The 14,097-nt window shown below is 38.8% G+C and overlaps 1 protein-coding gene across 10 annotated transcripts in view; it reads left to right on the top strand.

Annotated features, from left to right (window-relative positions):
- The window catches only part of Itsn1 (intersectin 1), a 205,055-nt gene that overhangs the window by 43,382 nt on the left and 147,576 nt on the right, over positions 1 to 14,097 (top strand). For 8 of the 10 annotated variants that reach the window (XR_012447870.1, XM_074072743.1, XM_074072746.1 and 5 more), the window contains exons 2-3: positions 11,784 to 11,843; positions 13,315 to 13,407. Coding sequence is in view for 7 of the 10 variants with exons in the window: in XM_074072743.1 (XP_073928844.1) it covers positions 11,816 to 11,843; positions 13,315 to 13,407 (121 nt within the window). In the remaining 3 variants the exon portion in view is untranslated. Of the gene's footprint in view, positions 1 to 11,783; positions 11,844 to 12,653; positions 12,796 to 13,314; positions 13,408 to 14,097 lie in introns of those variants that run through there. The other 2 variants (XM_074072747.1, XM_074072748.1) reach the window with 1 other exon arrangement.

The following is a 14,097-nucleotide window of genomic DNA, read 5'->3' as shown; positions in this document are numbered from 1 at the left end:
CTGCATTGTTCTTTTGACTGAGTATTGCCTTGGCTATTCGTGGCCTCTTGTGTTTCCATATAAATTTCACAGTAGATTTTTCAATCTCTTTAATGAATGTCATTGGAATTTTGATGGGAATTGCATTAAACATGTAGATTACTTTGGGGAGTATCGACATTTTTACTATGTTGATTCTACCAATCCATGAGCATGGGAGATCTCTCCACTTTCTATAGTCTTCCTCAATCTCTTTCTTCAGAAGTGTATAGTTTTCCTTGTAGAGGTCTTTCACATCTTTTGTTAGGTTTACACCTAGGTATTTGATTTTTTTTGAGGCTATTGTAAATGGAATTGTTTTCATACATTCTTTTTCCGTTTGCTCATTGTTAGTGTATAGAAATGCTAATGATTTTTCTATGTTGATTTTATATCATGCTACTTTGCTATAGCTATTGATGATGTCTAGAAGCTTCTGAGTAGAGTTTTTTGGGTCTTTAAGGTATAGGATCATGTCGTCTGCAAATAGGGATATTTTGACAGTTTCTTTACCTATTTGTATTCCTTTTATTCCTTCTTCTTGCCTAATTGCTCTGGCTAGGAATTCCAGTACTATGTTGAATAGGAGTGGAGATAGTGGGCATCCTTGTCTGGTTCCTGATTTTAGAGGGAACGGTTTTAATTTTTCTCCGTTAAGTATAATGCTGGCTGTAGGTTTGTCATATATAGCTTTTATAATGTTGAGGAACTTTCCTTCTATTCCTAGTTTTCTTAGAGCTTTTATCATGAAATGATGTTGGATCTTATCAAAGGCGTTTTCTGCGTCTATTGAGATGATCAAGTGGTTTTTGTCTTTGCTTCTGTTAATGTGGTTTATTACGTTTATTGATTTTCGTATGTTGAACCACCCCTGCATCCCTGGGATGAAGCCTACCTGGTCATGGTGGATAATCTTTTTGATGTGTTGCTGAATTCGGTTTGCCATTATTTTGTTGAGGATTTTTGCATCAATGTTCATTAAGGAGATTGGCCTATAGTTCTCCTTTTTGGAGGTGTCTTTGCCTGGTTTTGGGATAAGTGTAATAGTGGCTTCATAAAATGTGTTTGGCAGTTTTCCTTCCCTTTCTATTTCATGGAACAGTTTAAGGAGGGTTGGTATCAGTAAGAATAGGTTCTATAATCCTTTCTCCTTGTGCCTCTGTACCTTCTAACCAACTTGTCTTCTTTGGGGGGCATATGTCTAGAACTGCTGGACTACTAAAAGCCTAAGCCACTTACAAATCATATTACTCCTTTCCTCTCTCCACACACAGTGATAGACACTGTAATCCCACCTCCACCTTGGAGGTGGAGGCTGGAGGACCACATGTTTGAGGCCAGCCTGAGCTACATCATGAGACCCTTCCTCAAAAAAACAAGGACTGGGGATGTAGCAGTAGTAGAGTGCTTGTGTGAGACCAGCAAGGCTCTGGGTTTGACTCTAGCACTGCAAAACAACAACAAAAACCCCAAACACAACAACTACAAAAAAACTACCAAGAGTATGTTCTTAACTATTGACACCAGGTATTTTTTGGTTGTGAGCCCAGCAAGAAGATCAGTGCCTCTCCACACTGAACAGCCTGGGCCTTTTTCTCTTGTCTGCAACTTTGCTTATCTGTGTGCATTGGGAGGGCCTTCCTTATTATGGAAGAGGATTGTAAGATTGCTGTTGGGAATCATTGATAAGAGAAAAGCAAGTATGTCTGTTCATAGTCTTTTAGTCTTTGGATCATTAAACAAACAAAAAAAAGCCCTGTTTTGATATATTAAGAAATATGCTAATTATTTTAACTACCTAGTTTTTATTGATTCTTTTTTCTGTAAGTATCTACTTGGAATATTGCATTTTTATCTTATATTCTTGTATGTTTTAAAAAATAATCTTTTACTCCTTTAATTTTTTTATTTATGTTTTCTGGCAGTACTGGTTTAAACTCAGGGCCTTGGTTGGGCTTGCTAGGCAGGTGCTCTATTACTTGAGCCATGCCTCCTGCCCCATTTACTTCTTTATAATTTTTTAAAAAGTATTGAAAATTTCCAAGCTTTCAGGATGATTCAAAGACTAGCCCAATGACATGCTTGTTTTTAAGGACTATAGTTAAATTATTTGATAAAAATTAAAAGGTTGTAATTGTAACAGTAATATAAACTTTAGAAATTTTATTCCTCATGGTTAAATTTTGCCTTTCTCCTTTTTTTTCGCTTCAATTTGGGCCTCTACCACTTTTTTTTTTTTCATTTTTCTTTTTTTATTCATATGTGCATACAAGGCTTGGTTCATTTCTCCCCCCTGCCCCCTCCCTCTCCCCCCCTTCAATACCCAGCAGAAACTATTTTGCCCTTATTTCTAATTTTGTTGTAGAGGGGCCTCTACCACTTTGAGCCATGCCCCCAGCCCTTGCTTGTTTTGGTTATTTTTCAGATAGGGTCTTATGCTTTTTGTCTGGGGCCAATTTTGGACCATGATCCTCCTACTTCTGCCTCCTGCATAGCTGAGGTTATAGGTATTAATTAGCTTGCTCTTTGAAATAGGGTTTTACTAACTTTTTGCTGGCCTTGAATCTCTATCCTTTTACCTCCACTCCCAAGTAGCTTGGATTATAAGTGTAAGCTACCATGCCCAGCCAAATTTTGCCTTTTTACAATTACCACATTTAATATTTATAGCATAGGAATTAAAATGTCTAGTTATACATGCTTTTAAGTCATTTCGTGTTTCCTGTTATCCTCCTGAATTTATGATAGCAAAACATTGGAAACCAAATAACATACCTGTTTTAATATACTTCTCTGTCATGCTGAGTGACCTTATAATAAATAGTCTTTTAAGGATAGCTATTCTGTTTTCTAAATACAGATTTCTACAAGACTTTACCTTAAATATGTCAACATTGGGGTTTTAATGTAAACAATAAACTTAGGAATCAGTATTTTTTTTTGTCTTTGTATAATTAGCTCTTCTTTCCAAAGCTATAAAGAGGGAAGATTAAAGACTTTTCAAGTATATCCTAGCTCTAGTTTAAAAATCCTAATATTGTCCAAACTTAAAAAAAAAAAAAAGCTACTGTTTATGACTGGGGGAGTAGCTCAAGTGGTAGAGCGCTCGCCTAGCAAGCCTGAGACCCTGAGACCAAACCCAGTATAGCAAAAACAATACAGAAAAACCTACTGTTTATCTACTAATTCATTGCTCAGTATTTAGTCTGTGTGTTTTTCTATTTTTTATACATAAATACAGGAGTGTTTGCCTTACTAAACATGTCTTAAGTCCAGCAACACAATTATGAAAGGTTTTAATAACGTGCTGAAAGTGTGTATTACTTAAATTGTACAAAAGAAGGAAAAAATTGTATATTCCTTTGGAAAAGTTCATAATAGAGACTGTATGTGGTTAGTGAAGTCATGGAGTCTTTCCCGTCTTTCTCTTTTCTTCAGTTGTCTAAATTTATCACAGTGATTATCTATCCCCATTTTCACTGAAGAGGAAAGTGTAGACAGTCATGATGTGGACACTTGTAAACTGGCAATGTTCCAGATGGAAGAACCGTACATAGTACATTGCTCACAGTGTGTTTGCCACTAGTTGGCTGCCTTCTTTCTGTTCGGTCTCCTCCTGGAAGAAGTCCAGTCTCTTACTCCAGAGCATTGTCTGCACAGTGCTGATATTCCCTCAATCCTCTGGAGTAGCAGTCCTGCCTCCCACTTCCTGGTCCTGTGGAGGGAAGAATGTCTTTGCTTTGCCGTTGGTAGGTTCCTGCATTTCTGTTTGTTTTCAGTGGAGAAGAACTGTCTGATGTTGCAGAAATCCTACCATATGATGGAGCTTCTCCGTTCACCTGCTCTAGGCTTTCTGTTAGATTTATTTATTTATTTTTTAATACGACTTCCAGCTTCCATGTGACAATGACAAATGCCTGTACTTCAGGAAGCTTTCCTTTTTTTGTGTCAACAAAAGTGAACACTCTGGACTTATGTGCTGATATTGCATTGATCTCACTTTACCCACTGGGTTTTCCCTGTGGTCTGCTGTGACACTTTTATTTTGTGTGGTTTCCTTTTCTTTCTCCTTTTGTTTTTCCAGTGTCTTTAATTGCTTACGACAGAATCCCCAGCCCTCATCTCCACCTCTACCCTGGTTGGTTTACCAGGATAACTCCTTCATGATTTATTAGGTTTTTTTTCCTGAAAGTAGGAGGCTATGATCATGGGCTCTGAAGCCACACAGACTCCCTCCCTTTCCAGCACTTAATAACTATACACTGGACCTTAGTTTCCACATCCATAAGATAGAAGAAGGGCTATTAATAGGATTAAATTGGCTGCTACAATAGATGTCCTAATAAGCCCTTTAATTTTTCATTAGTTAATATCTGATGCTTAGGTTCTGCCCCTCTTTTTCCCTCCACACACACATTTTTGGATGTGTGTTCTATTTCTTCCTGAATTATAAACTCCTTAGTAGCCAGATCATCCTGTATGTCCTCACCAAAGTTGGCTTCATCCTTTTGGACTTTGAGATATCATTTTGAGTTAAGGACCTCTAAATCAGCTTTTTTTTTTTTTTTTTTGTGGGGGACTGGGGTTTGAACTCAGGGCTCTAGTCAAGTCCTCTTTTTTTTGGTCAGTACTGGAGTTTGAACTCAGGGCCTCACACTTGCAAGGCCTCTTGAGCCATTCTGCCAGCCCTTGTTGTATTGAGTTTTTTCAGGATAGGGTCACTTGAACCTTGCCGGGGTTTTCTTCTGACCTCAGTCCTCCTGATCTTTGCCTCCTGAGTAGCTAGGATTATGGATGTGAGCCACCAGTGCCCAGCTAGAGACAGGATCTTTATAGTCCAGGCTGGCCTTAAACTTGAAAGCCTCCTGCCTTTGCCTCTCAAGTGCTGGGATTATAGGCTACCTTGCTATTTCACTTAGGTTTTTAAGTTGATATATTTTTAAAGATGAAATCTTAGCTTCTCTTAGAGGTGAGGTGTGAATTCCACCATGGCAGATATTCTTGCAGAATTCTTGCTCTTATTCTTAGTATTTCCTTTGTGACTTGTGACCTTTCTTCACCTTTATGGAGTTATAATTATAGTGCAGACGTGCCTTCCTCAAGGATAGGAATACACCATTACGTGAAACTGGTTTTGTCTTTGTGAGAAAGAGTAAGAGTGTGCATAGCTTACTACACACCTGAATATGGCAGGCTTAGTGCTGTGATGCAAAACACAACTCTGAGGCAAGAGCAAGAGAAAATGACACAGTCAAGAGATGCAGCGGGCATGAGATGTATGAGGCTGTGGGCTGAGGGAATGCAGCGTAGTTTTTCTTTGCTTTTCTCATGCTGGGGATTGCACCCAAGGCTTCATGTGAGTTGAATTAGTGACTGCATAGAGTATCAGCTGTATATCTTTTTTCCTTCCTTCCCTCCCTGCTCACTTTCTCTCCCTTTCTCCTCCCCTTCCCTCCTTTCTTCCTTCTGTCCTTCCTTCTTTTTTTCTCTCTCTTTCTCTCTCTCTCTGAATAAATAAATAAGCTTATTTAGCTCAGTTCTGGAGGCTCAAGAGTGTGACATTAGCTTTTGCATGGTGCTTCTAGGCTCTGTGGTGGGCAGTGCAGGGAGCCAGACTGGCTTTTAAAGCCCGTCCTCTCAGGACATAACTCCTGTGAGAGCCACATCAATCCCTTCCAAGGTCAGTACCCCCAGGACCTAATTACATTTCACTAGACCTCACTTCTTAAAGGTTCTACCACTTCAGCACTGCCACAGTGTGCACCAAGCTTCTATCTGTACAACTTAACAAAGGAAAAACCACAGTTTCCAAAATGGTTGTACCCTTCTACATTTCCGGTAGTAGCCGGAGAGTCCAGAAGGTTGCAACCCTGTCACTACTGGGTATGGTCAGTCTTCTTCATACTGGCTGTTCTTGCGGAAATAGAGGAGCGCATTGTTACAGCTGGAGTGTACATTTTCCTAATGGCTAATGATGTAACATCTTTTCAGTGTTTACTGCCTATTTTTATAAGTTATTTTAGTTACATCCTCACTGTGTTCTCTTATTTTTAAGTTGTAAGGGTTCTTTATATATTTTAGATGTAAGTCTTTTGTGTGAAGTTTGTGCTACAAATGTTCCCTCCCACTCTGTTACTCGCTCTTTTGTTTTCTTAGTGGTATTTTAAAAAAAGCTTTAAAAATTTTTTAAATTAAGTTCAATTTACCACTTTTTTCTAAGTCATGCCTCTATGTTGTAAGACACTGTCTAGCCCAGGTCATGAACACATTCTCCCATCTTCCACATTTCTTAAATAAAGTGTCTATGGTTTTACATTTAGTCCTGTGATACTTTTTGAGTTAATTGTTGCATGTTGTATGAAGTATAGGTCAGTGTTTTTCCCTCCCCACCCCCATGATTATCTAGTTGATCTAGCTCTGTTGAAAAGCGTTTTTTTTTTTTTTTTCCCTCCAAGTTGCCTTTGCAACTTTGCCAAAAATCAATTGACCAAACATGGTCAGACCTAATTTTGAACACCAGTATCAAAGGTCTTGGTGTTGCTGTATAACAAATCTTGAAATCAGGTTGGGTAAATTTTGTTCTTTTAAATAATTGCTATATCTGGGCACAGGTGACTCACGCCTGTAGTCCTAACTACTTGGGAGACTGAGATCAAGAGGATCAGAGGATCAGGAGGATTGTGATTCTAGGCTAGCCTGGGCAGATAGTTTGTAAGATCCTCTCAAAAATAACCAGAGTAAAATGAACTGGAGGCATGGCTCCGGTGGTAGAGTACCTGCTTTGCAAGCATGAAGCCCTGCGTTCAAACCCCAGTGCAACCAAAAAAATTTTTTTTGCTCTAGACTGGGGGCATGGCTCAAATGGTAGAGTCCCTGAGTTCAAACTGCAAGGAAAAAAAATTGCTGTGGTTATTCTAGGTCCTTTGCATTTGTGTATAAATATTAATATCAGCTTGCCAATTTCTACTAAAAAGCTTGCTACAGTTTCTAGTTGCACTGAATGTACATATCCATTGAAAGAAAATTACTGTCCTAACAATTTTGAACCTTACAATTTATGATCTTAATATCTGACCATTATTTAAGTCTTCAGTTTTTTTGTTAACAAAATGTTTTAGTTTTCAGTGTAAAGACCATGTATGTCTTTTGTTTCTGTTGGATGATTTTTTTTTTAAGACAGGGCCTCTCTATGTGACCCAGGCTGACCTTAAACTCTTGATCCTCCTGCCTCAATGTCCTCAGTGCTAAGATTACAGGTGTGTACCACCATGCCCAGCTCCTTTTTATTAAATTTTTACCTAGGAATTTTAATTTTTTTTTTTTTTTGGTGCCAATGTAAATGGATTATGGGATCATGGCGTTTTTGGGGGGTGTAATACTGACGTTTGAACTTAGGCAGGTGCTCTACCACGTGGCCACATCCCAGCCCCTTTTCCTTTAGTTACTTTTCAAATAAGGTCTCGTGATTTCTCCTGGGCTGGCCTGGACTGCTATCCTCCTATTTATGCCTCCTGCACACATAGCTGGGATGTGCATATGTGAGGGCTGGGAGTGTAGTTCAAGTAGTAGTGTGCCTGCCTAGCAAGTACAAGGCCCTGAGTTCAAACCCCAGTACTGCCCCCTCCCCACAAAAGTGACTACAAATCTTGCATATGTGATTATTTTTTAACAATAGTGCTCCTCTACACATTAGTCTTCAAATTACAATTATGCATACAGCAAGTGTATATCAAATAGGAACAAAACTTCTTAAGCCAAGATGTCATTGCCATAGTTTATCCATGTAGCATGTACATGAAAAGGAGAAGGGTTTGGAGGAGCCGATGCACTTACTTCATCTGCTGTTACTGCTTTTGCCTGGGGTTCTCTAGGAGCTAAGGAAAACCTAGGTGTGGAAGGCATTTGAAGGGCCTGTGGTCAGAAGGGAGGCGTGTGGAAGTATTGGAACTTCATCCTTATACCAGCATTTGGCTGTTGCATTGTGAGCCTGGAAGGCATACCTACACTCACACCTCAAAGTGGTTTCTTTATATTAGAGACAATCCATACTAATCACCAGCTGAGGCCAATAACAATAAATGAGCAAGGCTGAAGAGACAGAAAGTTATATTACAGGATCTTGCACTGGATGGAGTCGCAGTCCCTTCAGTTGTCACTTAACAGATGTGAGGTGGAGGGGAAGTAGAGATGGATGTTAGAAAGGCCAAGAGATAAACTCAGTACAATGCTGGTCACAGTGATGACGGCTCTGGGGGAAGAGATTCATGGGATGGGGTTATTTTCTAAATTCTAGCGAAGTTAGTAAATGGCAAATACTCTTAGTTCCTTTGCCAGGGATGAAAATTATACTGTGAACCATATGAGTTATACTTTTGTTTAGTTGCGACCCTCTCAAAATAGCTCTGAAATATTTAAGTAAAGTATAAAATTATATCTATATTTAAATGAGAATGGTTTACTCTTTGTGCTTTTGTTATAGCTTAGTTTTGAGCTTCATAATATAAATTGAAAGGTACCTGATCTTTCTCTGTGGAATGGTTTTGGTAGTAAGTACTAATTATTTTTTGAGGTCATTCAAACTCACTTCTGAAGTAATTTTTCCTTGATGTCTTTTAAATTTTATGCCTGTATTTCTAATTATGTTTGTGGTCTCCTAATGTTCTGTATCTTTTTAAAAGTTTGGAAATTTATAGGGAGGTAAGATGCATTCATTTCCTTTCTATTTATTGTATAGAATTATGTATAACATTTTCTTAAGCAGAAATTTTAAAGAAAATATTAGCAAGTCAAACCTAGCTGCCTAGTGAAAGAATAGCATGCATATCTGAACTGAAAAAAGGCTAGGATAATTTAATACTAGTTTATCACTATAATTCAGAATGTTAGCATTGGGGTGCAGCTCAATGGTTGAGTGCTTGCCTGGCATGCAGGAGACACTGGATTCAATCAGCACCACAAAGAAAAAAACAACTCCCCTAATCAGAATGTTAATTAAAGGAAAAATATATGATTATTTCATCAGTTGCTGAGAAAAAAAAGCTGCTGAAAATATATTTAGCAACCATTCCTTAATAAAAATGTTAGGTAAAATAGGAATAGAAGGAAACTACCTAATATGATAAAGACTATTTACCAAAACAGAGCAACCAATAAACCTATTAAAATACAAAGTACTGAAACTATTAGCCTAAAAATCAGAGGCCAATACAAGAATTACTTCTGTCACAGCTGTTTGTATGACTGGGTTTTGTACTGGTTTGGTATCCCTAATATAAGGCTAAATTCCTTATTTCCAAAAGATATAGATCTAGAAAACCTGAAATTCATTTGCAGGTTGATTGGCACCAGTAAGAAGGTGTGTGAGGGGCTGGCAGAGTAGCTGAACTGGTAGACCACCTACCTGGCCAAGCATGAGGCCTTGAGTTCAAACCCCAGTACTACCAAGAAGGTGTGGTGAAGAGCAGAGTGGCTAGGCACTAAGCAATCAATAACTTTTTTATATTTTGCAATAAACAAAGAACAGAAATAAAGCCAAATGAAGAGAATGTATTATCTTATGTGTATTAAATGTTTGTTTTAAAAATTCAGAGATGGCCATTTTTGGAAAATTCAATAAAAAGGTGTATGATATGTCAATTTCAAAAGAATTTTGTGGGCAGTTAGAGAACTAAAAGGCTTTGGAAAATGATTGAGATTGTCTATATAATACACAGAGTGGGAGACAGTGGAGGAAGGGATCAGCAGCTGTGGTTTCTAAAGGGAAATGGTCTGATGTTTGGCCACTTCAAAACTGGATTCCCACGCCTCTGCTGTATATGTCAGCTTGGCCACTATGTTTTCCATTCTCCTCAAGACTGCCTTAATCATTAAGGGTCTGTAACAGATGGTAACTCAGAAAGAAAAGGGTAACAGTAGAGGAAACAATGACGAAAGATTTTAACAGTTTCTTGCAAACCCTAAAGAGATGGAGGAGTGATGATTGCATTCACAGAGGAAGGTACAACCTCAGCTGCTACAGAGGTCAGCAAAGATGAGCTACAACCTGCTTTTCCCAGGGATGTCTACAGGGGCTTCTGTGTACTTGGAGACTGTTCCCAAAGGCAGCAGCTCAAGCGAGTTCTCTCAGTGCATCCTTTCCCACTGAGAGACCACTGCAGGCTCCTTTTTCTTCTGAGGAGGTGGAAGGGTACTGGAGTAGAGAAAGCTCCAGGGTGGATAGGTGAAGGAAGAGAGGCGGCTGAAAATTGGGATCGTCGGCAAGTCGGCAGGCACACTGATGTGTGGGATCCTTGCCTTCTCCCTCCCAGACCAACATCTAGATGATATACCCTGATCACCCCACTCAACACCTCTTTCTGGGTAAAGTGAGCTGCTCCAGTGAATACTGACACTGACAAGTCCCCCAGTGAAAAGGCATCTCGGTATACCTTATTGTTATATGGGAAGCCATCAGTCAACATACCTCCCACCTTCCACCCCTGCCTCCTACTTCCAAGCCATTTATCGCTCACTCTTAAAAGAAGCATCCAGGCATCACTAGGTTATGAGGAAAGCCTCAATTAGGGAAAAACACCCAAAGCAGTCAATCAGCCAACAGATGATGCAAGAAACAAAACTAAAATGAAAAACCTCAGAAATCCAAGTGTCCATTAAAAACTTTATAAAGCACACAATACTGTGAATAAAGAGTAGAGACCAATAAGAGCTTTGGAAGTTTAAAAATATGATAGTTGGAAAAAAATTCCATTGATAGATTGGAAGTTGAAATTGAGGTGTATGAGAGCAAGAGATTGTCGTTTTTTTTTTTTAAGATTTTTTTTTTCTGTTTTGGGGATGGGAGGCAAATTTCTTCCTTCTTCCCTCCTTCCCTCCCTTCCTTCCCTCCCTCCCTCCCTCCCTCCCTCCTTCTTTTTTGGTGTGGAGATTGAACCCAGGGCCTCATACTTGCTAGGCAACAGCTCTACCCCTGAATTACATCCCAGCCTGAGACTGTCATTTTTTTTTTAAACCTAAATTTATCTAAAAATAACGTGCATATTCAGTGCCTTTTAAAAAACTGTATGCATTTACTGTAATAAAATTATGCCTGATAGGAATTTCTGGAGCATTAGGTTTGTGTTTGGTGTTCCGGTCAAACATTATTATGAAATGAATTATTTGCCCAGTTCTCATAATCTCTAAGGAACAGTTCAGACAGTGTTTTTCATGGGTGGAGCACAGACTGGAGTTAGCTGCCCCTGCTCTAATCATTTCCTCCTCTGATTCTCTTTTTCCTCACCTGTACTATGGAATGGTAATAGTAGTGCCTATTTCAGAGGGCTGTGATGATGAAGCAGAGACAAGACCTGTCAATCACTGTAGTACAATGTGCAGCTTAATACCAAATCCTCAATAAAAAGAAGCTGTGAAAACAGCTAAGCACACAGACTGGTGGTATAATACACAGTTAAGAAAAAAGCATGCTCAGAAAGTAACATGCAACACTGGTGAAATAACAGGCTGTCTGAGCTTTTGGTGTAACTTACCAGACTGGAAGCTTCTTGTTCCCTGTCCTTTATCAGCACTCCTCAATGTCCATCATTGTGTCTGGCACTGAGAATCTATGCAGAGAATGAATAAATAACCCCTTCATTATGACTGTCATCTGTAGAGCTATACTTTAACTTTAGTGTTCCTGTCTGATAATTAAAGATTACATGTTAGTGTGTTTTTAAGTATACAGGCATAAAGTTTTCTTAAACTTAAATGTTGCATTTTGATTACAGGCGTCGATTAGCAAGGTACAAGTAACAGAACCATGGCTCAGTTTCCCACGCCTTTTGGTGGTAAGTTTTCAGAAATTTCTCTTTTTTAATGTATGTTGGGGCCAGATTTTAAACCTTACCTAATGGAAAATTTCAGATAATAAAGTAGGATGAATAGGGCTGGGGGATAACTCTGGAGTAGAGTGCTTGCCTAGCATGTGCAAAGACCTGGGTTCAATCTTTAGTACTATCAAAAAATAAAAAAGAGAGAGCTATATAATCAACCCCTAGCCCTCATGTGGTTTCCTGGTCAGTGATGTTTCATCTAAATTATTTTGAAGTAACTCCCAAGTCTTCTTTCATTTCATCTGTAAATATTTCAGAATGTTTGTCTAAAAGGAACATTTTTAAAGACATACGTATGATACTGTGATCAAACCTGTCGAAATTTAGGTATGTTGTCACATCTATAAAATTTACGTCATATTTACTTTCTTCTATAATCTTTAGACATTCTTTGCTTTTCTTTTTCCACTTTTTGTTCAACTCAGGATCCCATTTGAGCTCGAGGTGTGGTTCAAGTGGTAGAGAACCTGCTTTGCACAAAGCCCTGAGTTCAAACCCAGTACTAAAACCAAACCAAAACAAAAAACCCAAAAACTCAGGATCCAAATAAAGTGTACACATTGCATGTACTTCATATGTCTCCTGAGTCTCTTTAGTTCATAAGCCCTTCTCTTCCCCTGCCCCTTTGTATGTGTGTGTGTGTAATTGTTGAAGTGACTGGATCATTTATTCTGTACTTTTTCGAAGCCTGACATTTTTGTTCTACTTTAGTTTATCTGCTTGAAACTTATCAATCTACATAAAAACATAAAATGTGTTTTTCAGGTATTTTTCCCCTGACATTAGTGTCTTTTTAGCAAAAGAAAATGATTCATGTTAGCAGAATTGTGGTGAAGAGAGTGAAGAGGCAGAAAACACCATGTTCTACTCACACCTGGAAGAGTGTGGGATTCCAGGACAGACAGCTGTAGGTTTTTTAATGTCTTTATTCTCTGAACTCAGGGCTTCAAGCTTGCAAAGCAGCACTCTTACCACTTGAGCCACACTTCCAGTCCATTTTGCTCTGGTTATTCTGGAGATGGAGGTCTCACAAACTATTTGCCCCACTGGCCTTAAACCCAATCCTCCCAACCTCAGCTCCCAAGTAGCTAAGATTACAGGTGTGAGCCACTGGTGGCCAGCCTAACTTCTTTTTTCATAACTTTTACATGTGACATTTAAGGCATCTGAGAATTCGGTGTTAAGTTTAAGTTAACTCAGTCTGTTGCTTAGGCTTATGTAAATAAATGATTAATTTAATATGTCTTCATATGATCCTAATAGTAGGATTACAGGACAAATTTCTAAAAAGGAATTTGTGCCAGATTTTTTGTACTGCTTTTCTCACCTTATATGCAAAGACAAACTTGTTAATATATCACAACATTTACAGCCCCTCCACAGAGGAAATCTCGAGTAACTTGCTTGTCTTTTTGTTGGACTGCAGGCAGCCTGGATATCTGGGCCATAACTGTAGAGGAAAGAGCGAAGCACGACCAGCAGTTCCACAGTTTAAAGCCAATATCTGGATTTATCACGGGTAATTGCAGTCACTATTTTCATCTTCTTATTTAGCGTGTCTGTGCAGCAGTATATTCCACAAGGTAGAGGTGGGCATCGATGATTAAGGAGACATTTTTCCCTTTTTTTAACCTTGAGTCTGTATTTTTACAATTGCTATTCTTATAACACATTTGAAGGAACCCTTCTGCTATCCTTTGTCAATGTCAAGCCAATTGTTGGGGCATATGGTGGAGGGAATTAGTTAAGATCAAAGCAGTCTTTAAGATGGGGTCAGATCTTGACCCTAGCTGAAATGCTTGCTTGGTTTGGGTTCTGAACTGGTTTGGGAAACTGCTACTAGATTCTGAACTTTTTTTTTTTCTTAAAAAAAGTTCCCTTTTGTTCTTTGCCTTTTCTGTTATCTTTCCTGTTGGATTACTCTTCAGGAATTTGCTTTAGGAAAAGTGGGATCAGGATTTCCTGGGGAAATGTTTTTGTATCACAGTTTCTTTTAATTTATTAATTTTTCATCCTTGATATGATTCTTTTAGTCATTTGTTACCTGTTCTCTGTAAATATGTCAGCAGTACCCAAAGTTGGAATATAGGTATTGGGAACGGCAGAGAAAAAAAAAGATTAAGTCAGGGTTTCACTGTGTAACCCAGGCTGGCCTCATGCTTGGAACCCTCCTCTGTTGGCCTCCCTAGTGCTAGGGTTTTAGGCACAC

Source organism: Castor canadensis, chromosome 5 (genome assembly GCF_047511655.1).
Source record: "Castor canadensis chromosome 5, mCasCan1.hap1v2, whole genome shotgun sequence".
NCBI lineage: Eukaryota > Metazoa > Chordata > Mammalia > Rodentia > Castoridae > Castor > Castor canadensis.
Note: the sequence above shows the minus strand (reverse complement) of the source record. Positions and strands in the feature narration are given on the sequence as shown.